Source organism: Oncorhynchus nerka, linkage group LG13 (assembly GCF_034236695.1).
Source record: "Oncorhynchus nerka isolate Pitt River linkage group LG13, Oner_Uvic_2.0, whole genome shotgun sequence".
Classification (NCBI taxonomy): domain Eukaryota; kingdom Metazoa; phylum Chordata; class Actinopteri; order Salmoniformes; family Salmonidae; genus Oncorhynchus; species Oncorhynchus nerka.
In genome coordinates this window covers 91,252,867-91,276,801 of record NC_088408.1, presented here as the reverse complement: position 1 = coordinate 91,276,801, position 23,935 = coordinate 91,252,867, and the positions used below count along the sequence as shown (strand labels likewise).

Genomic DNA, 23,935 nt, shown 5'->3' with positions numbered 1-23,935 from the left:
AAGTTGGTGGTTGAAGATATCCCTCTAATGGTGTGGGGGCTGTGCTTTGGCAAAGTGGGTGGGGTTTGGCCCTGTCCGGGGGTGTCCTCGGATGGGGCCACAGTGTCTCCTGACCCCTCCTGTCTCAGCCTCCAGTATTTATGCTGCAAGAGTTTATGTGTCGGGGGGCTAGGGTCAGTTTGTTATATCTGGAGTACTTCTCCTGTCCTAGTCGGTGTCCTGTGTGAATTTAAGTGTGCTCTCTCTAATTCTCTCTTTCTCTCTTTCTTTCTCTCTCTCGGGGAACATGAGCCCGAGGACCATGCCTCAGGACTACCTGACATGATGTCTCCTTGCTGTCCCCAGTCCACCTGGCCGTGCTGCTGCTCCAGTTTCAACTGTTCTGCCTTATTATTATTGGACCATGCTGGTCATTTATGAACATTTGAACATCTTGGCCATGTTCTGTTATAATCTCCACCCGGCACAGCCAGAAGAGGACTGGCCACCCAACATAGCCTGGTTCCTCTCTAGGTTTCTTCCTAGGTTTTGGCCTTTCTATGGAGTTTTTCCTAGCCACCGTGCTTCTACACCTGCATTGCTTGCTGTTTGGGGTTTTAAATTGGGTTTCTGTACAGCACTTTGAGATATCACCTGATGTACGAAGGGCTATATAAATACATTTGATTTGAGTGAGTGAGTGAGTGAGTGAGTGAGTGAGTGAGTGAGTGAGTGAGTGAGTGAGTGAGTGAGTGAGTGAGTGAGTGAGTGAGTGAGAGAGAGAGAGAGAGAGAGAGAGAGAGAGAGAGAGAGAGAGAGAGAGAGAGATAAAGGGGGATGGAGAGAGAGAGAGAAAGTGGAAAAAGATAAAGAGAGAGATAGAGAGAGAGAGAACAAAATAGGTTGATGTAAACAGGGTGTTAGCTGTCTGATTGGCAACCTGTCCTCTGGCTGGGGAAAAATTTGGAACATTTGTTCAGTTGGTTGTAAATGTCTGCCTGGCTACCCAGACTCCTTGCTCTGGCTGATCGGTACACCACACCCACGGACCCACGGGTGTTAGTTTCTTCCTAAAAATGTGTCTGGATCTGAGTACCTCCCTGACCCTTCACTGAATGCGAGCACTTTTGCAGCTTACTGATTGGTTCAGAAACTGATGTGTTGGTGCAGAGCCAGAAATACACGTGGATGAAGTGGAGGTTTGAAAATAAGTTGTTGGCTTTGATTCTCTGATTGGTTAGAGACGATTCCAATCACTGACTACTTTGTTTTGTACAACTCATCTTGTGCTCCTCGTCACCATAAACAACTTCAATGATGGCAGTCTCAGACCAAAGTAGGGAATGACAGAGCAGAAAAATAATTCTTCAGGCTATGTAAATGTCTGTCATCTACCCGCCTGTGATGCTTGCGTCAGCGTCAATGTTAGCCACAGTTAGCCTCTCCAGAGCAGAGGAGAGGAGAGGAGACACTGGAGCTGGAGGACAAGCTTTAAGAAGGGCTAAAACTGAACAGACAGGCAGATAGAGCCAGCATCCACTAATGCAGCATCCGCTGGTGCTATCCCAGACACTATAAGGACACCGTTACACTGCACACTAAAAAATGAGGGTTCCCGCAAGGGTTCTTTGGGAAGGGTAATGGTTCTATGTGGAACCATACTGACTCAAATAACCCTTGGAACCCTTCAATGGTTCTTTACATTTCATAAAGGGGTTCTTTGGGAAGGGTAATGGTTCTTTACAGTTCACAAAAGGGTTCTTTGGGAAGGGTAATGGTTCTTTACAGTTCACAAAAGGGTTCTTTGGGAAGGGTAATGGTTCTTTACAGTTCACAAAAGGGTTCTTTGGGAAGGGTAATGGTTCTTTACAGTTCACAAAAGTGTTCTTTGGGAAGGGTAATGGTTCTATACAGTTCACAAAAGGGTTATTTGGGAAGGGTAATGGTTCTTTACAGTTCACAAAAGGGTTCTTTGGGAAGGGTAATGGTTCTTTACAGTTCACAAAAGGGCTCTTTCCTCTTTTAGTGATAATTCAAACGTAAGCGAGGTGTTTCATTAAATATTTTGGGGCGTGGTTCACACAGTTTTTTTTGGTTGGTGCAACCGTGATTGAGACTGTCATTCCAGTTGATCTAATCTGTTGTTTTATCCCTTTACATACTCTAGAAGACTATGGCTAGTGATGATGGTGTCTTGTTAAAGACTCACGTATTGCCTTGTGTCAATTGAGAATGGTTGACTATATCAGTCAGTTGTTCTCATTTCGGGCACCACCAGCTGTTCCAGAGGTAGCTAACCTGATTCAACTTGTCAATTAACAAAATAACACTTATGGAATTTTAACAAAATGGCTGACCGGAAGAAAGAAAAAATAACCTCTATGGTTCTTCAAAATTATCTACAAAGAATCTTTCAGATTGAGAAAATGTCTTTATAGAACCACTGCCGCACAGAAGCTCGAGATTGAACTTCACTCAACTTTATAGTTTTCCCCTTTAGTTAAGACTATGAATGTTTCCCTCTACTGTGGGAATTGCTCATACTCAACACTTTCAAAGCAACATACTGAAACAAGACAAACTATGCAAGACTTAGTATGCAAAACGGACTATGCAAGAGATTTTCTTATAGGCAGAACGCGTGTATAGGATTCTATTGCATTGACAGGCACATCTCAGCCCATACTCCACAGACCAGTGCGGCATAACCAATCAGAGCTGCAGTATCCCTATATGCAAATAGACCATTGCCATATATGGATCTGTGCCATTCACTTTGAACTGGACTGTGTTTACAGCATGGGTGGTCGCAAGTAGATGTGCTTGTTTTGAGATCAAAGCGAGAGCTGTAGGTAGATGTGGCTGCACATTTGATCACATTCTTTGCTAGTTAGTGAGTTATTAGCCCAGTTACAGCTAATTTCTAGTCAGCAATGGAGGAGTGGTTTCTTCCTACAAGAGCACAAAATGTGTACATTTCTAGCCATCTTTGATAAGCGTTTTTTCTTATCTTAAAGGGGAAGTGTTTTTTCTTATCTTAAAGGGGAAGTGTTGTTAGAAAGGCTTGAATAAGCTAAGTAGACAATGGGCAGAATATAGCATAATTTGTCTGATTCTCTGTAATAATGGTATGGGTATAATAATTAACTTTATTTTGTAAAGTAGTTTCTTGCAGCAAACAACACATTTTCAGTCACCTCCTTGTCTGAAGGACAAGTGGATAAACAGGTTAATGTCAAGCCCTGCATATTTTTTTCCAAAAGTTTCATGGAATGTAGACCTACATTGGACACCACACCTTGGCTGCTACTGTAGGCTGAATGATAGAATAGCTATTTCCATGTTATGGGATGCATTTTCTTCATTGTTTTTGATGGCAGGCCACTCTGGTAGGCCTACATTATGATCAAATAGCCCCAGTAGCCTACTTGGCCACTGTTATATCTGTAACTTAAAGCAGGTACAGCCTCCGTGTTCACAGTAAAGGCGCACAAGAAGATGCACATCATTTTCACAACGTTCAGGTTTGCGCTTAGAAGACCTGACATTTGCTCAGTGCCAAAGAAAAGTGAGGAAATGTGAGGAAACCATGTTGTCTTACAAAGGCAGAAACGCAGTAAACACGTAATTTTGTTAGCTGCAAAATCTGCTTTTTGCCTTGACAGACAGCAATTTCTGATACTCAGTGATATATTCTAATCAACTGGCTTGTTCTTGTGTCAGGAAACTGAATACCACAGATCAAAGATTTTTTGACCAAATTTGTTGTCACTGCGTTTTGCCTTTGTAGGGCAGCATAGCAGAACCCTGTTTTGGTGCTATGTGTAACCTTTTTCAACAGAACCTTAGGAAAGGTTTTTTTATAGCACCATAGAGGTTCCACTTGGAACCCTATGATTATGGTTCTTTATAGAACCCCTATCTGCTACTCCCACTATTTGTTTTGTGTGTGCTCAGTTCAACACAGAGAGAGATGGTATATTTAGAGGGTGTCGTTTTTTTATATATCCAGAAATCAAGAGGACTGTTTCTCTGTTCCCCCTTCATTTTGGCTGGAGGGAATTTGTGTTGAGTCAACAAACTGGCTAAAATAAAGTCACATTGTAACATTCAACATAGAAAATAACCCTTTGAAAAAGCCACATGTTGAATCACAAAACAAATATTTAAATAAATACAGTATCACTGGCATTTTGTGAATAGAGGACTAGGATCAGGTAAACATATTATTGGCTTGTTTAAATAACAATCATTTTAATAGGAGCACAACGGCCGTGTGATACAACTTTTAGTGATGATAGTGGGTGTCAAAACCAAATTATTATAATAGATGCTAATTAGCAGAAGCTTTTATCCAATGATTTATAGAGCAGCGCATGCATACATTTTCTTACAGGTGGCCCCAGCGGGAATCAAACCCACCATCCTGACATTGCAGGTGCCATGCTCTACCAACTGAGTCACGCATAAACATCAATCAGTAGTGTAAAAATTACCCAAATGTCATACTTGAGTAAAAGTAAATATACCTTAATAGAAAATGACTCAAGTAAAAGTGAAAGTTACCCAGTAAAATACTACTTGAGTAAAAGTCTAAAAGTTATTGGCTTTAAATATACTGAAGTATCAAAAGTAAATATAATTACAAAAATGTACTTAAGTATTAAAAGTCAAAGTATAAATAATTTAAAATAATAAGCAAACCAGACAGCACAATTTTCTTGTTTTTTTTAAATGTATGGATAGCCAGGGGCCCAGTTCAACATTCAGACATAATTTACAAATAAAGCATTTGTCTTTAGTGAGTCCGTCAGATCAGAAGCAGTAGGGATGGCCAGGGATGTCCTCTTGATAAGTACATGAATTTGACCATTTTCCTGTCCTGCTAATCACTCAAAATGTAATAAGTACAATGTCTTGCAAAAGTATTCATCCCCCTTGGTTTTTTCCCTATTTTGTTGCATTACAACCTGTAATTTAAATGGATTTTCATTTGGATTTCATGTAATGGACAGACACAAAACAGTCCAAATTGGTGAAGTGAAATGGAAAAGATAACTTGTTTCTAAAAATGTAAAATTAAAAATAATTGAAAAGTGGTGCGTGCGTATGTATTCACTCCCTTTGATATGAAGCCCCTAAATAAGATCTGGTGCAACCAATTACCTCAGAAGTCACATAATTAGTTAGATTGTACACAGGTCGACTCCATTTAAGTGTCACATGATCTCAGTATATATACACCTGTTCTGAAAGGCCCCAGATTCTGCAACATTACTAAGCAAGGGGCACCACTAAGCAAGGGGCAACACCAAGCAAGCGGCCCCATTAAGATCAAGGAGCTCACCAAACAGGTCAGGGACAAAGTTTTGGAGAAGTACAGATCAGGGTTGAGTTCGAAAAAGATATCCGAAACTTTGAACATACCACGGAGCACCATTAAATCCATTAATATGGCACCACAACAAACCTGCCAAGAAAGGGCCGCCCACCAAAACTCACGGATCAGGCAAGGAGGGCATTAATCAGAGAATACCAAAGATAACTCTGAAGGAGCTGCAAAGCTCTACAGCAGAGATTGGAGTATCTGTCCATAGGAAAAAATCCATTGCTTAAAGGTAAAAGTAATCAAACACGTTTGATGTTTGCCAAAAGGCATGTGGGAGACTCCTCAAACATATGGAAGAAGGTACTCTGGTCAGATAAGACTAAAATTTAGCTTTTTGGCCATCAAGGAAAATGCTATGTCTGGCGCAAACCCAACACCTCTCATCACCCCGAGAACCCTATCCCCACAATGAAGCATGGTGGTGGCAGCATCATGCTGTGGGCATGTTTTTCATCGGCAGGAACTGGAAAACTGGTCAGAATTTAAGGAATGATGGATGGCACTAAATACAGGGAAATTCTTGAGGGAAACCTGTTTCAGTCTTCCAGAGATTTGAGACTGGGGCGGGGGTTCACTTTCCAGCAGGACAATGACCCTATGAATACTGCTAAAGCAACACTTGAGTGGTTTAAGAGGAAACATCTAAATGTCTTGGAATGGCCTAGTCAAAGCCCAGACCTCAATCCAATTGAGAATCTGTGGTATGACTTAAAGATTGCTGTATACCAGCGGAACCTATCCAACTTGAAAGAGCTGGAGCAGTTTTGCCTTGAAGAATGTGCAAAAATCCCAGTGGCTAGATGTGCCAAGCTTATAGAGACATACCCCAAGAGACTTGCAGCTGTAATTGCTGCAAAAGGTGTCTCCACAAACTATTGACTTTGTGGGGGTGAATAGTTATGCACGCTCAAGTTTTCTGTATTTCTTGTTTGTTTCACAATAGAAAATATTTTGCATCTTCTAAGTGGTAGGCATGTTGTTTAAATCAAATGATACAAACCCCCCAAAAATAAATTTTAATTCCAGGTTGTAAGGCAACAAAATGGGAAAAATGCCAAGTGGGGTGAATACTTTCACTAGCCACTGTACATTTTGGTGTCAGAGAAAATGCATGGAGTAAAAGGTACACTGTTTTCTTTATGAATGTAGTTAAATAAAAGTACCCAAAAAACTACTTAAGTAGGACTTTAAAGTATTTTTACTTAAGTACTTTACACCACTGCCATCAATGAAGGTTATTAGAATCTTACGTGAACTTCAGAGCTGTTACACTATTGATCATAATGTTAGTTATTTTGTGTGTAAAAGACATTACAATTTAAGCAATAAGGCACCTTGGGTGACTGTGGTATGTGGTCATTATAGCACGTCTAAGTGCTGTTTTTAGCATGAAGCATTGCGGAGTGCCTAGATACAGACCTTAGCTGTGGTATATTGGCCATATACCACAAACCCCCCAAGGTGCATTATTGCTATTATAAACTTGTTACCAAAGTAATTAGAGCAGTACAAATGCATGTTTTGTCATATCCATGGTATACGGTCTGATATACCACGGTTTTCAGCCAATCAGCATTCAGGGCTCGAACCAACCAGTTTATAATGATATTTATACAAATTGCTCACTATATTGTGCCATTTCATTTTCAGCATGGATCCAGAAACTATAGTGGATAACCAGGCCAGCTCATTACAGCTTGGTTTGGCTCGACTCGGTTGGGCTTAATAGTTTGAAAAGGAATAGGGTGTAATTTGTGACAGGGCGAGTCTCCTGTTGATAAGTGCTGCCCCATCCTGACGGCAGCACGTCTCTGTGTGAATCCCCAGACTGGGTTTTTGTCTTACTTTTTTGGTCAGGATGGGGCGATAGGATGAGGGATAAAGTTGTCAGTGCCGGGGGATCGTGTTTGATTGTGAGGATGGGATCAGCTAGAACAGGAGGATCAGGATAAGTGGATGAGAGAGAGAGAGAGAGAGAGGAGACGATAAACACTGATACAACTGTCTGTCTGTCTGTCTGTTTTTCGCCTGCCTGCCTGCCTGCATGTCTGTCTGTCTGTCTGTCTGTCTGTCTGTCTGTCTGTCTGTCTGTCTGTCTGTCTGTCTGTCTGTCTGTCTGTCTGTCTGTCTGTCTGTCTGTCTGTCTGTCTGTCTGTCTGTCTGTCTGTCTGTCTGTCTGTCTGTCTGTCTGCCTGCCTGTCTGTTTTTCTCCTGCCTGTCTGTCTGTCTGTCTGCCTTCCTGTCTGTTTTTCGCCTGCCTGCCTGCCTGCCTGCCTGCCTGCCTGCCTGCCTGTCTGTCTGTCTGTCTGTCTGTCTGTCTGTCTGTCTGTCTGTCTGTCTGTCCGTCCGTCCGTCTGTGTGCTCTGAGGGCTGATAGTACAATGAAAGTGGGCATGAATACATAACACACATGTTGTTTTACCCTCTGTTGGGAACAAACAATTGATTCCCTTCAAAAAAATCATTAACCTAACCTTAACCGCAAACCCCTAACCCTAATTCTAACCCTAAGCCTAATTCCTACCCTACCCTAACCTTAAACCTAATCCTTTAACCTAAAATAGCCCCTTTCCTTGTGTAGACCTAACGAAATGTCCCCACTTCCGGTCCCCAAAAGGATAGTAAAACCAAACGCACACACACACATATACACACACACACTGAAAAGGAGCATGAATATGTAACACACACGGTGGCACTTCACAGAGAGATAAAGGCATATGGCCACCATGTCACTGGAGGGGACAGAGCCTCAGAGAGAGAAGATAAGACAACCATGTAACCTTTAAAAGAAATTGGGAAATTCTACTGAAGCCTCTGTCATGTTTACTTGATATGCCTGCCTGTCATGAGTTTTTTTTCTCTGTTATGTAATCCTCTATCTACATATAACATGTAGACATGTTGAAACCTTAACTCAGGGGTGTCAAACTAATTTTGTCCCAGGGGCCGCATTCGGTCTTTAACGAGTTCCGCACTGAAAATGTGTTATATTTCCTCACGACAAAATATGGAAAAAATAGGCCTGTATCCATCATTTCTTTTTTGAATTGTCTATGCTCCTTGACTGTCTAGTTTTTATGTCAGTGATTATTAGGGAGCTGGACACAGTCAATAAACTGTATGAATGTAGTGATTATTAGTGAGCTGGACCGAGTCAATAAACTGTATGAATGTAGTGATTATTAGTGAGCTGGACCCAGTCAATAAACTGTATGAATGTAGTGATTATTAGTGAGCTGGACCGAGTCAATAAACTGTATGAATGTAGTGATTATTAGTGAGCTGGTCACAGTCAATAAACTGTATGAATGTAGTGATTATTAGTGAGCTGGACCCAGTCAATAAACTGTATGAATGTAGTGATTATTAGTGAACTGGACCCAGTCAATAAACTGTATGAATGTAGTGATTATTAGTGAACTGGACCCAGTCAATAAACTGTATGAATGTAGTGATTATTAGTCAGCTGGACACAGTCAATAAACTGTATGAATGTAGTGATTATTAGTGAGCTGGACCCAGTCAATAAACTGTATGAATGTAGTGATTATTAGTGAGCTGGACACAGTCAATAAACTGTATGAATGTAGTGATTATTAGTGAGCTGGACACAGTCAATAAACTGTATGAATGTAGTGATTATTAGTGAGCTGGACCGAGTCAATAAACTGTATGAATGTAGTGATTATTAGTGAGCTGGACCGAGTCAATAAACTGTATGAATGTAGTGATTATTAGTGAACTGGACACAGTCAATAAACTGTATGAATGTAGTGATTATTAGTGAGCTGGACCGAGTCAATAAACTGTATGAATGTAGTGATTATTAGTGAACTGGACCCAGTCAATAAACTGTATGAATGTAGTGATTATTAGTGAGCTGGACACAGTCAATAAACTGTATGAATGTAGTGATTATTAGTGAGCTGGACCCAGTCAATAAACTGTATGAAGTCCATTATCATCTATTCACAGTTTCGATGTGGTTTTAGTTATTTTAAAGCAGGGGTCAAAGTAAGGCAGTATGGTCGGACACCAGGAAAACAAATAGTGAGCCTATCATATGAGCTTATAACAATAATGAAAACACTATTAAGAATATTCTAGAATATAACAAGGCATGAAAAATGAGCGAATGGACTTGAAAACGGGTGAAATAGCCTAAGGTCCAAAATGCGATGTGGTTTGATGTGAACACTCGACACCAAGACGTGTCCAGACAGAAGTGGACTCGTAAATTATGGCCTAATGACCATCACCAAATGTCATCAGACTTTTTGATGTTTTGTGTAACAGGTCTCTTTCCATCCTGCGCTGTTTGGAGGCTGAATGTATGTTGTGACTAGATGAATGTGGCCACTAGCCTAGTAAAGAAGACCTTTGAAGTGATTGTTTGACAATCAGATGAAAACATCCTGACTGGCTGTGTTTACACCACAATAAAAGGTAACACATTTTAAAAGTGAAATAACCAATCTTTACAACTGGGCCAACAGAGATCCTATTGAATTAATAGGGATTCTATATGTAATTCAAAGATTAGGTACATAAAATATGTTGGGGCATGCGCAGCATATAGGAGGTCACATACCGGGAAGAAATTAATACTACTTGCACCCCTGTTTAAAGTATATTGAGCCCCTCCCCCATTGTTTATTTTTTTTTTACAAATAATCATAAATAAAAGCAATATTGTATTTACACAATTGAACTTACACCACATGCATGATGAATTGGTCCCCCACGTGGGCCGTATGTAGGACACCCATATATTCCTTATTAATTCACTTGGTGTTGGACTGTCTACTGACTGCTCATAGTTACACAAGGTTTAACCACCTGCTTGTTTGCTTGATTCAGCTACAGCCCAAACATTTTCTACATACTTATCTTTCTTATCTACCAGCATGTCTACCGGTGGGCAATTCTATCATACGTATAGGTACAAAATAAGCCAGATTTTTACACAACTACAGTTGCATTATTGACATAGAGAGAGATGAAGAGAATTGAGAGATTGAGTGTAATGTATGGTTGAACTGTTCAACAATGTTGATTGGCAATAAAAATGTCAAATGTTTTGTCCCGTCAATAAAGCCTTTTGAAATGTGAATTATAGAGATAACTGACCTGATTACCCTCCTCCGTGCGGTGATGCTGGCCACGATGATGCTCCCTGGTCTCGGTGTGGCCACAGCCTTAAACGTCCCCTTCCAGAACTTCTCAAAGAGCTGCTTCTCCCACTGGTGCTCCAGGCTGGCCATGCTGTCCACTGTCCCCAGGGGGAGAGGGGCGCAGGGAGCCAGGGAGCGAGCCAAGGGGGGCTGGGGCTGGGGGTCCAGGGCTGCCCCTGGGAATGGGGTCTCGACGAGGGAGACTTCACATATACTATACTACAGGAATGTGTTGGAGAGCAGAGCGCTCCGGAGCTGTCCAAGTACTGAATCTGAATCCACACAGGGAAACACAGCAAACAGCAAACGTTGTTCTCTTCGTGCTAGAGTAGGTCAATGTGTCAGTGCTCAGAGCTGCTCCTCTCCTCTCTTCTGTTCTCTTCTTTCTACGGGGGGAGCATGTGGACCAAGCTGGACAAGACAAAGGCTTCTTCTACTGCTGCTGCTGCTGCTGCTGCTGCTGCCACACCGACAGGCTGTTTTTTGTTCTCTCTGAGGGGGGTAGCGTTTCTCTCCCTCTCCTCTTCCCTGTCTCTCTGCTCTGTGTTGTAGTCTTCAGTTAGAGCAGAGTCACAGGCCATACAGGAGAATCCTCCTCCCCGGTCAGAGCCAAGGAGCCAATGACGGACGTAGTGTGTGAGGGAGTGATTCTCAGCGTGTTGCACAGGGACTCATACACACCGACGGGTGGATGAGATCTGAGAGCCGAGGCGAGTGTGTGCTGACTGTATATGTCTGGGTTTGTGGGCGTGAGTGAGTGAGTGGGTTTGAGAGTGTATGGATGAGCGTGCAGAGTGTGTGACGTGAGTGTTCAAAGCGAGTGAGGAGCCCAGCTGACTGGTAGCTTGTTTTGTCTTTCTCAGACTGTGACGTTGGGAGGCTGGGGGTAGGTCAGGGGGAGTAGGACACCTTCTTTCTCCTATCCTCTGTATCTCTCTCCTCTCTCGTTCTCTCTGTCTACCTCTCTCTCTCGTTCTCTCTCTCTCTCTCTCTCTCTCTCTCTCTCTCTCTCTCTCTCTCTCTCTTTCTCTCTCTCTTTCTCTCTCTCTCTCTCTCTCTCTCTCTCTCTCTCTCTCTCTCTCTCTCTCTCTCTCGATCTCGATCTTTTTTTCTCCCCCCTCCTATTATTTTATGTCTTATTTCCCTCACTCTGTTCCCTCCCTTTAGTTACTCTCATCCTGTTACTCAGTCTCTTTCCCTTTTAGTCTCTCTGTGTCTCTCTCCCTCCCTCCCTCTAGGCCCCTCTCTCTCTCTGTGTCTTGGACAAAGGGCCAAGCCGTTTGCCGCCATTAGCATAACAGAAGGCTGGGTTTGAGAGAAACAGCCGGTGCATGTGCCTGACACAATAACCCCCAAGGCTCAGAGTTTGTCCCCAGCAAGCCTGTACCTACCTACAGTATACAACATAACCCAACACAACAGCACAGTCCAACAATGTAATATTACACAGCCCAACACAACCCAGATTACAGAATAACAACACAACAGTGTTTCACCAGCTATTCTACACAGCACAACTCTTCTAGCTACAATATGCACCACACCACACCACAACCCAATCCCCTCTCTCCTCTCCCTGCCGCTCACATCATCTGTCATAATATCTACAAATGCAATGCTGAGTACTCAATTTAGGAAGACATATTTATTAATCATTTACTGTTGGATAGGCGTAAGGATTTAAAATTGACTGTACTTTGACAGTTGTTTTATTGAACCTTTATTTAACTAGGCAAGTCCGTTAAGAACAAATTCTTATTTACAAAGACGGCCTACACCGGCCAAACCCAGATGATGCTGGGCCAATTGTGCGCCACCCTATGGGACTCCCAATCACTGCCAGTTGTGATACAGCCTGGATTCAAACCAGGGTGTCACGTCCTGACCTTAGTTCCTTTTTTCTGTCTCTGTTTTCTGTCTCTGTTAGGGCACCAGACAGAACTGTTTCGGTTTTTGTTCATTCTCTTTGTTATTTTGGTTAATCAGTGTTCAGTTCCAATAATAAAGATGAACACGTACCACGCTGCACCTTGGTCCTCATCTTCTTCCACAAACAGCCATTACAGAACTACCCACCACAACCGCAGAGGGTTCTGGACTCCTGGACATGGGAGGAGATTTTGGACGGTAGGGGACCCTGGGCACAGGCTGGGGAATATCGGAAGAGCTGGAGGCAGCTAAAGCCGAGGGGCGGCGTTATGAGGAGTTAGCACGGCAGCGCAACAGGGACGAGAGGCAGCCCCAAAAATGTATTGTGGGGCACAGGGGGAGTGTGGCTAAGTCAGGTAGGAGACCTGAGCCAACTCCCCGTGCTTACCGTGGCGAGAGATGGACCGGGCAGGCACCGTGTTATGCTGTGAGGCGCACGGTGTCCCCAGTGTGCAGGCGTAGCCCGGTGCGCTACATCGCAGCTCGTTGTATCGGCTGGGCTAGAGTAGGCATCGAGCCAGGAGGAATGAAGCCGGCTCAGCGCATCTGGTCTCCAGTGCGTCTCCTCGGCCCGGGTTATATGGCACCTGCCCTACGCACGGTGTCCCCGGTTCGCCAGCACAGCCCAATGCGGTCTGTTCCACCCGGCCGCACTTGCCGGGCTACAGGGAGTATCCAGCCAGGACAGGTTGTGCAGGCTCGGTGCTCGAGACCTCCAGTGCGCCTCCACGGTCCGGTCCATCCAGTGCCTCCTCCACGCACCAGGCCTCCTGTGGCAGCCCCACGCACCAGGCTGTCTCTCCATCTCCTCCCTCGAGGTGCTCCCTCCTGTCCAGCGCTTCCAGAGTCTCCCTCCTGTCCAGCGCTTCCAGAGGCTCCCTCCTGTCCAGCGCTTCCAGAGTCTCCCTCCTGTCAGGAGCTGCCGGAGCCGCCCTTCACGCCGGCGCTGCCAGAGTCGCCCTTCACTCCGGCGCTGCCAGAGTCGCCCTTCACGCCGGCGCTGCCAGAGTCGCCCTTCACTCCGGCGCTGCCAGAGTCGCCCTTCACGCCGGCGCTGCCAGAGTCGCCCTTCACTCCGGCGCTGCCAGAGTCGCCCTTCACGCCGGCGCTGCCGGAGTCGCCCTTCACGTCGGCGCTGCTGGAGTCTCCCACCTGTTCGGGGCCTGCTGCAAGGGTCCCCAGTCCGAGGTTGGCAGCGAGGGTCGCCGCTCCAAAGGCGCCACTTAAGTGGGCCAAGACTATGGTGGAGTGGGGTCCACGTCCCGCGCCAGAGCCGCCACTGCGGACAGATGCCCACCCAGACGCTCCCCTATGGGGTTAGCTTTTGCGGCCAGAGTCCGCAACTTTGAGGGGGGGGTACTGTCACATCCTGGCCTTAGTTCCTTTTTTCTGTCTCTGTTTTCTGTCTCTGTTAGGGCACCAGACAGAACTGTTTCAGTTTTTGTTCATTCTCTTTGTTATTTAGGTTAATCAGTGTTCAGTTCCAATAATAAAGATGAACGCGTACGACGCTGCACCTTGGTCCTCATCTTCTTCCACAAACAGCCGTGACACAAGGTGTCTGTTGTGACGCCTCAAGCACTGAGATGCAGTACCTCAGAGCGCTGCGCCACTCGCAAGCCCAAGTGGCAGTGACGATACATCTGAATATTTATGATCAAGGAATACACTGCAAGCAATACATCTCTGGCAGCAAAAACGTCCACTATTACTTGACCTTACCAGAAGCTTCTCTAAGTCTTTGTATTTGTGGTTAGAACATGCAGACTTTTGATCCGTCATAAATGGGGATAACAATCACCTGGCCAGGCTTGTTCTAATAGATATGCACGGAGGCACTCCAAACTAAAGCCAAGCTCAGTTAGATTATACATTAGCTGATAACATGAAAGTTAATGTCGAACAACACCAGCCACTTAATGATAAAAGCGGGCAGCCTGGATTGTCATCACTGTGCTTTGAATAAAGAGAGAGTCGGGGTATCAGTCCAAAATGGTACCCTATTCCCTATGCAGTGCACTACTTTGACCAGGGCCCGTAGGCAGTAGTGCACTATGTAGGGCATAGGGTGCTATTTGGGATTCAACCAACAACCACTCTTCAATTAAAACACACAAAGTTGACGTTTATTGTCATGAAGCAGAACTGAGTGATTTCCCCATAGATAGGCCAGCTGCAAAGTCAAAACTGGCTATATTGTAAACATGAATGAAAACAGAAAATATGGTTAGCAGTGTGGTTAAGGTTAAGGTTAGGGTTATATTTTATGACTTTGTGGCTTTGCCAGTTAGTGACCACTCTGTAGAGCTGTCTCCAGAACAAGATTCATGACAAAAAACGCTAGTCTGCTTAAAAATCTGCTCGAAATCTTGCATATACTTTGAGCGTTTGCTCAAGCCTGTCTGGAGTGCCAGATGTGTGGGGTTGGAACTTTTGTGACAATTCTATTGATTCCATTGCACCAGACAAGCTCAATCAAACTCAGATAAAGTATGGGACATGATTTGAAATAGTCTTTGAACCGAGGTCTGACACAGAACCATGTCAACTGGACACTTGCTGAATATGTTTAAATGATGGGCTGGAATATATTATGAAATCACTGGTTTTGCCCTCACATTTGATATTCAGTTTAGTTCTAAGGGTTGAGGTCTTTCTGAAAGGGTCAGACGTGCAGCAGGTTTTTCCCCCAGGGGGAATAAAACATACAAGGTAAGATGCAGTGATAATTTACAGTTTATGAGAAAGAACACAGTTAAAGATGCTACGCATGGGAGTTTGTAAAAATGTTACATTGTAATTTCAGAAAATGTCCTTAATATACGGAATCTGCAGTAATAGTGGAATGATAAGTGTTTCACAGTATCACTTACCAGACAGTGCTGTGATTGGCTGTGATATTTGCCTATTGATTTCTCCAGCCGGAGCGACATCTGGGAAAATGGGAAAGCTGTTTTAGTGTAGCCAATGTACTAGCCAATTTCAAGTAGCCAATTTAGAAATCTCTCTGTCATTTCTTTGTTTCTAAAATTCAACATTTTTCACTAAAATTTCAGTTTGTGAGAAAACAAGCACTGGATACTGTAGGGAATCATTGTATTTTATTAACACATTTTTTATTTAACCTTTTAACTATTTAACTTTAATTGTACCATCATATATTTCCAATCTACAATGAATTATTATTACATTTACATTACATTTACATTTAAGTCATTTAGCAGACGCTCTTATCCAGAGCGACTTACAAATTGGTGCATTCACCTTATGACATCCAGTGGAACAGTAGTGGGAGGGATTACTTTATCCTATCCTAGATATTCCTTAAAGAGGTGGGGTTTCAGGTGTCTCCGGAAGGTGGTGATTGACTCCGCTGTCCTGGCGTCGTGAGGGAGTTTGTTCCACCATTGGGGGGCCAGAGCAGCGGACAGTTTTGACTGGGCTGAGCGGGAACTGTACTTCCTCAGTGGTAGGGAGGCGAGCAGGCCAGAGGTGGATGAACGCAGTGCCCTTGTTTGGGTGTAGGGCCTGATCAGAGCCTGGAGGTACTGAGGTGCCGTTCCCCTCACAGCTCCGTAGGCAAGCACCATGGTCTTGAAGCGGATGCGAGCTTCAACTGGAAGCCAGTGGAGAGAGCGGAGGAGCGGGGTGATGTGAGAGAACTTGGGAAGGTTGAACACCAGACGGGCTGCGGCGTTCTGGATGAGTTGTAGGTGTTTAATGGCACAGGCAGGGAGCCCAGCCAACAGCGAGTTGCAGTAATCCAGACGGGAGATGACGAGTGCCTGGATTAGGACCTGCGCCGCTTCCTGTGTGAGGCAGGGTCGTACTCTGCGGATGTTGTAGAGCATGAACCTACAGGAACGGGCCACCGCCTTGATGTTAGTTGAGAACGACAGGGTGTTGTCCAGGATCACGCCAAGGTTCTTAGCGCTCTGGGAGGAGGACACAATGGAGTTGTCAACCGTGATGGCGAGATCATGGAACGGGCAGTCCTTCCCGGGAGGAAGAGCAGCTCCGTCTTGCCGAGGTTCAGCTTGAGGTGGTGATCCGTCATCCACACTGATATGTCTGCCAGACATGCAGAGATGCGATTCGCCACCTGATCATCAGAAGGGGGAAAGGAGAAGATTAATTGTGTGTCGTCTGCATAGCAATGATAGGAGAGACCATGTGAGGTTATGACAGAGCCAAGTGACTTGGTGTATAGAGAGAATAGGAGAGGGCCTAGAACAGAGCCCTGGGGGACACCAGTGGTGAGAGCACGTGGTGTGGAGACGGATTCTCGCCACGCCACCTGGTAGGAGCGACCTGTCAGGTAGGACGCAATCCAAGCGTGGGCCGTGCCGGAGATGCCCAACTCGGAGAGGGTGGAGACGAGGATCTGATGGTTCACAGTATCGAAGGCAGCCGATAGGTCTAGAAGGATGAGAGCAGAGGACAGAGAGTTAGCTTTAGCAGTGCGGAGCGCCTCCGTGATACAGAGAAGAGCAGTCTCAGTTGAATGACTAGTCTTGACACCTGACTGATTTGGATCAAGAAGGTCATTCTGAGAGAGATAGCGGGAGAGCTGGCCAAGGACGGCACGTTCAAGAGTTTTGGAGAGAAAAGAAAGAAGGGATACTGGTCTGTAGATGTTGACATCGGAGGGATCGAGTGTAGGTTTTTTCAGAAGGGGTGCAACTCTCGCTCTCTTGAAGACGGAAGGGACGTAGCCAGCGGTCAGGGATGAGTTGATGAGCGAGGTGAGGTAAGGGAGAAGGTCTCCGGAAATGGTCTGGAGAAGAGAGGAGGGGATAGGGTCAAGCGGGCAGGTTGTTGGGCGGCCGGCCGTCACAAGACGCGAGATTTCATCTGGAGAGAGGGGGAGAAAGAGGTCAGAGCACAGGGTAGGGCAGTGTGAGCAGAACCAGCGGTGTCGTTTGACTTAGCAAACGAGGATCGGATGTCGTCGACCTTCTTTTCAAAATGGTTGACGAAGTCATCTGCAGAGAGGGAGGACGGGGGGAGGGGGAGGAGGATTCAGGAGGGAGGAGAAGGTTGCAAAGAGCTTCCTAGGGTTAGAGGCAGATGCTTGGAATTTAGAGTGGTAGAAAGTGGCTTTAGCAGCAGAGAGAGAAGAGGAAAATGTAGAGAGGAGGGAGTGAAAGGATGTCAGGTCCGCAGGGAGGCGAGTTTTCCTCCATTTCCGCTCGGCTGCCCGGAGCCCTGTTCTGTGAGCTCGCAATGAGTCGTTGAGCCACGGAGCGGGGGAGGGGAGGACCGAGCCGGCCTGGAGGATAGGGGACATAGAGAGTCAAAGGATGCAGAAAGGGAGGAGAGGAGGGTTGAGGAGGCAGAATCAGGAGATAGGTTGGAGAAGGTTTGAGCAGAGGGAAGAGATGATAGGATGGAAGAGGAGAGAGTAGCGGGGGAGAGAGAGCGAAGGTTGGGACGGCGCGATACCATCCGAGTAGGGGCAGTGTGGGAAGTGTTGGATGAGAGCGAGAGGGAGAAGGATACAAGGTAGTGGTCGGAGACTTGGAGGGGAGTTGCAATGAGGTTAGTGGAAGAACAGCATCTAGTAAAGATGAGGTCGAGCGTATTTCCTGCCTTGTGAGTAGGGGGAAGGTGAGAGGGTGAGGTCAAAAGAGGAGAGGAGTGGAAAGAAGGAGGCAGAGAGGAATGAGTCAAAGGTAGACGTGGGGAGGTTAAAGTCGCCCAGAACTGTGAGAGGTGAGCCGTCCTCAGGAAAGGAGCTTATCAAGGCATCAAGCTCATTGATGAACTCTCCGAGGGAACCTGGAGGGCGATAAATGATAAGGATGTTAAGCTTGAAAGGGCTGGTAACTGTGACAGCATGGAATTCAAAGGAGGCGATAGACAGATGGGTAAGGGGAGAAAGAGAGAATGACCACTTGGGAGAGATGAGGATCCCGGTGCCACCACCCCGCTGACCAGAAGCTCTCGGGGTGTGCGAGAACACGTGGGCAGACGAAGAGAGAGCAGTAGGAGTAGCAGTGTTGTCTGTGGTGATCCATGTTTCCGTCAGTGCCAAGAAGTCGAGGGACTTTAGGGAGGCATAGGCTGAGATTAACTCTGCCTTGTTGGCCGCAGATCGGCAGTTCCAGAGGCTACCGGAGACCTGGAACTCCACGTGGGTCGTGCGCGCTGGGACCACCAGATTAGGGTGGCCGCGGCCACGCGGTGTGGAGCGTTTGTATGGTCTGTGCAGAGAGGAGAGAACAGGGATAGACAGACACATAGTTGACAGGCTACACAAGAGGCTACGCTAATGCAAAGGAGATTGGAATGACAAGTGGACTACACGTCTCGAGTGTTCAGAAAGTTAAGCTTACGTAGCAAGAATCTTATTGACTAAAATGATTAAAATGATACAGTACTGCTGAAGTAGGCTAGCTGGCAGAGGCTGCGTTGTTGACTATGTAGGCTAGCTGGCAGTGTCTGCGTTGTTGACACTACACTAACCAGCTGTTTGAAGCTGGTGGATCAAACCCAAAAGTTAAAAGTGTAATGAACAGGAGGGGAGACAGAGAGCTGGTTTCAAGCGCAAAGCGCAGCAGGTGTTTATTTGTAAAGGCACCTCATTGGAGGAGGAAGGTAGCTGGGTCCAGGGGCAGGCAGAAGGTCATACACAGGGGGTCCAAAAAGGCAACAGTACAGGCAGGGAAAAGACAGAAGGTGTCGATAGTGAGGTAGGCCAAAACTATCATTCAAGGGAGGATTAAATTACGCCGAAAAACAAACAATACCTCACAATGATGGGGTGCAAAGAACTGAACTAAATAGTGTGTGATAATGACATACAGGTGTGTGAACAGGTGATCAGAATTCAGGTGATAGGGATCTGGAGAGTGAGCTGCGTTCAGGGGATCTACAGTTGAAGTCGAAAGTTTATATACACTTAGGTTGGAGATATTAAAATTCGTATTTCAACCACTTCACAAATTTCTTGTTAACAAGGACATCTACTTTGTGCATGACACAAGTAATCTTTTCAACAATTGTTGACAGACAGATTATTTTACTTATAATTCACTATATCACAATTCCACCAGGTCAGAAGTTTACAAAAATCCAGAAAATGATGTAATGGCTTTAGAAGCCTCTGGTAGGCTAATTGATATAATTTGAGTCTATTGGAGGTGTACCTGAGGATGTATTTCAAGGCCTACCTTCAAACTCAGTGCCCCTTTGCTTGACATCATGGGAAAATCAAAAGAAATCAGCCAAGACCTCATTTAAAAAAAAATCTGACCTCCACAAGTCTGGTTCATCCTTGGGAGCAATTTCAAAATGCCTGAAGGTACCACGTTCATCTGTACAAACAATAGTACGCAAGTAAACACCGTGGTACCATGCCGCCGTCATACCGCTCAGGAAGGAGATGCGTTCTGTCTCATAGAGATGAACGTACTTTGGTGCAAAAAGTGCAAATCAATCCCAGAACAACAGCAAAGGACCTTGTAAAGGTGCTGGAGGAAACCGGTACAAAAGTATCTATATCCACAGTAAAACAAGTCCTATCTCGACATATCCTGAAAGTCCACTCTGCAAGGAAGAAGCCACTGCTCCAAAACCCCCATAAAAAAGCCAGACTACGGTTTATAATTGCACATGGGGACAAAGATCATACATTTTGGAGAAATGTCCTCTGGTCTGATGAAACAAAAATAGAACTGTTTGGCCATAATGACCATCGTTATGTTTGGAGGAAAAAGGGGGAGGCTTGCAAGCCGAAGAACACCATCCCAACGGTGAAGACCGGGGGTGGCAGCATCATGTGGGGTGCTTTGCTGCAGGAGGGACTGATGCACTTCACAAAATAGATGGCATCATGAGGGGGGGAAATTATCTGGATGTATTGAAGCAACATCTCAAGATATCAGTCAGGAAGTTAAATCTTGGTTGCAAATGGGTCTTCCAAACGAACAATGACCCCAAGCATACTTCCAAAGTTGTAGCAAAATGGCTTAAGAACAACAAAGTCAAGGTATTGGAGTGGCCATCACAAAGCCCTGACCTCAATCCTATAGAAAAGTTGTGGGCAGAACTGAAAAAGCGTGTGTGAGCAAGGAGGCCTACAAACCTGACTCAGTTACACCAGCTCTGTCAGGAGGAATGGGCCAAAATTCACCCAACTTATTGTGGGAAGCTTGTGGAAGGCTACCCAAAATATTTGACCCAAGCACCTTTACACGTAGTACCTTTACACGTAGCACCTTTACACGTAGAACCTTTACACATAGCACCTTTACACGTAGCACCTTTACATGTAGCACCTTTACACGCAGCACCTTTACACGTAGAACCTTTACACGTAGAACCTTTACACATAGCACCTTTACACGTAGCACCTTTACACGTAGCACCTTTACACGTAGCACCTTTACATGTAGCACATTTACACGTAGAACCTTTACACATAGCACCTTTACACGTAGCACCTTTACACGTAGCACCTTTACACGCAGAACCTTTACACGTAGAACCTTTACACATAGCACCTTTACACGTAGTACCTTTACACGCAGCACCTTTACACGCAGAACCTTTACACGCAGCACCTTTACACGCAGAACCTTTACACGTAGAACCTTTACACATAGCACCTTTACACGTAGTACCTTTACACGTAGCACCTTTACACGTAGAACCTTTACACATAGCACCTTTACACGTAGCACCTTTACACATAGCACCTTTACACGTAGCACCTTTAAACGCAGCACCTTTACACGTAGAACCTTTACACGTAGAACCTTTACACATAGCACCTTTACACGTAGTACCTTTACACGCAGCACCTTTACACGCAGAACCTTTACACGTAGAACATTTACACGTAGCACCTTTACACATAGCACCTTTACACGTAGAACCTTTACACATAGCACCTTTACACGTAGCACCTTTACACGTAGCACCTTTAAACGTAGCACCTTTACACGTAGCACCTTTACACGTAGCACCTTTACACACAGAACCTTTACACGTAGCACCTTTACACGTAGCACCTTTACACGTAGCACCTTTACACATAGTACCTTTACACATAGCACCTTTACACGTAGCACCTTTACACATAGCACCTTTACACGTATCATCCTTTGCAAGTAGAACCTATACACGTAGCACCTTTACACGTAGCACCTTTACACGTAGCGCCTTTACACGTAGAATCCTTTACGCGTAGAACCTTTACACGTCGAACCTTTACACGTAGAACCTTTACACATAGAACCTTTACACGTAGCACCTTTACACGTAGCACCTTTACATGTAGAACCTTTACACATAGCACCTTTACATGTAGCAGCTTTACGCTTAGCACCTTTACACGTAGCACCTTTACACGTAGAACCTTTACACATAGCACCTTTACATGTAGCAGCTTTACGCTTAGCACCTTTACACGTAGAACTTTTTCATGTAGCACCTTTACACATAGAACCTTTACACATAGCACCTTTACACATAGAATCCTTTACACGTAGAACCTTTACACGTAGCATCCTTTACACGTAGCATCCTTTACACATAGCATCCTTTACGCGTAGCATCCTTTACGCGTAGAACCTTTACACGTAGAATCCTTTACACGTAGCACCTTTACACGTAGCACCTTTACATGTAGAACCTTTACACGTAGCACCTTTACACATAGCATCCTTTACACGTAGCACCTTTACACATAGCACCTTTACTCTGAACCTGGTGAAAACGTCCGGCAAATCTTTCCCTAAAATGGTTAAACAGTGGCCTGGTCCCAGATCTGTTTGCTCCAGTGGAAGCTGGCAAGAGAGCAGAAACAGACTGACATCCAAGCTAGGAAAATATCTATGTGATGTGCAGGTGGGACATCACAGTTCAGGAATAAATACAGAGATAGTTGGGAGGTATATAATTAAAGTGATGGTGGTCTTTCAGATACAGTTTTACAACATGGATTGAAAACTCAATATGTGAAATTATCTTTTTATCTTGCCACTGAAATTTCTGTGAAGATGGCGTTGATGAATGCATGCTGATACTCTCTCTTCTCGCTCCTCCAACCTGTGAATACCTTCATCCCCCCCAAAATAACTATTTAAAAGGCATCCTGTACCTCCATTAATGCACTCTTTCTTCTCATCTTATTCATCTGTTACATTGCACCTGCAAAAAAAGATAGCTCATATGTGTGACTGCCTTTTGAATGTTAAATTAATGATATACAATATCATAGTATAAATGACTCGTGATCTTAGTTCAACTATCTTACCCCCACCAGAACCAAAAATAAAATAGTTTCTTACTCCATTGTTTGTATTTGTATATATTTATAGTGTCAAAAGTTTGGAAACACCTACTCATTCAAAGGTTTATTTTTTACTATTTTCTACATTGTAGAAAAATATTAAAGACATCAAAACTATAAAATAACACATGGGAATCATCTACATTAGTAACCAAAAAAGTGTTAACAAATCAAAATGTATTTTAAATTTGAGATTCTTAAAAGTAGCCACCATTTACCTTGATGACAGCTTTGCACTGAGGCGTTCTCTCAACCTTCTTCATGAGGTAGTCACCTGGGATGTATTCAATTAACCGGTTGTGCCTTGTTAAAAGTTCATTTGTGGAATTTCTTTCCTTCTTAACTTAGAGCAAGGTGAGACGCTAGCGTCTCACTTAGCCAACAGGAAATGCAAATGCGCAACGCCAAATGCTAATAGTACTCGCTAAAACTCAAACTTTCATTAAAACACACATGCAGGGTACTCAATTAAAGCTACACTCGTTGTGAATCTAGCCAACATGTCAGATTTTTAAAATGCTTTTCGGCGAAAGAATGAGAAGCTATTATCTGATAGCATGCAACCCCCCGAAATACCTGAAGGGGACGTAAACAAAATAATTAGCATAGCCGGCGCTACACAAAACAAAGAAATAAAATATAAAACATTCATTACCTTTGACGAGCTTCTTTGTTGGCACCCCTATATGTCCCATAAACATCACAATTGGGTCTTTTTTCGATTAAATCCGTCCATGTATACCCAAAATGTCAATTTATGAAGCCTGTCTGATTCAGGAAAAAACAGCTTTCCAAAACGCAACGTCATTTTTTTTAATTAAAAAAGTTGCCTATAAACTTTGACAAAACACTTCAAACTACTTTTGTAATCCAACTTTAGGTATTAGTAAACGTTAATAATCGATCAAATTGATCACGGGGCGATCTGTATTCAATAGCAGCAGGTCTTGAAATCATGGTCGATATTCTCTCTTTCATAACTTCCTCCGGTGTACCCGATGACAGGAAGTGCCTATTCTTCATTTCACCAAGGATTAACTTCAACCCAATTGCCAAGACTGGCGACATCGTGTGGAAGCTGTAGGAATTGTAAACTGGGCGCTATCTATTTTCCCTTGCCATAGACAATACAGACAACTGGCGGAGGGATATATATATTTT

The 23,935-nt window shown here is 44.4% G+C and overlaps 2 protein-coding genes across 2 annotated transcripts in view; both read right to left on the bottom strand.

The window, feature by feature from the left end:
- LOC115126720 (serine/arginine repetitive matrix protein 4-like) overlaps window positions 1-10,755 on the bottom strand; it is a 149,742-nt gene extending 138,987 nt beyond the window's left edge. The window contains exon 1 of the mRNA XM_065026821.1: window positions 10,502-10,755. Coding sequence (XP_064882893.1) covers window positions 10,502-10,635 — 134 coding nt within the window. The 5' untranslated portion in view covers window positions 10,636-10,755. The remainder of the gene's footprint in view (window positions 1-10,501) is intronic.
- Window positions 10,756-12,821: 2,066 nt separating this feature from the next.
- On the bottom strand, window positions 12,822-21,848 carry LOC135574811 (keratin-associated protein 5-5-like). The gene is made up of 4 exons (XM_065027011.1): window positions 21,665-21,848; window positions 20,682-21,521; window positions 13,576-13,712; window positions 12,822-12,974 (listed from the first exon to the last, which is right to left on the bottom strand). Exons 1-4 carry the CDS (start codon window positions 21,846-21,848, stop codon window positions 12,822-12,824), a joined length of 1,314 nt encoding a protein of 437 aa, XP_064883083.1.
- Window positions 21,849-23,935: the final 2,087 nt, after the last annotated feature.

Coding starts and splice junctions, on each gene's coding strand:
- LOC135574811 (XM_065027011.1), bottom strand. CDS start 21,848: ATGTGTAAAGGTTCTACGTGTAAAGGTGCTACGTGTAAAGGTGCTAAG. Junction 21,522..21,664: donor GACGTGTAAAGGTTCTACGC/GTAAAGGATTCT, acceptor CTATGTGTAAAG/GTACTATGTGTAAAGGTGCT. Junction 13,713..20,681: donor TAAAGGTGCTACGTGTAAAG/GTACTACGTGTA, acceptor ACTCCACCATAG/TCTTGGCCCACTTAAGTGGC.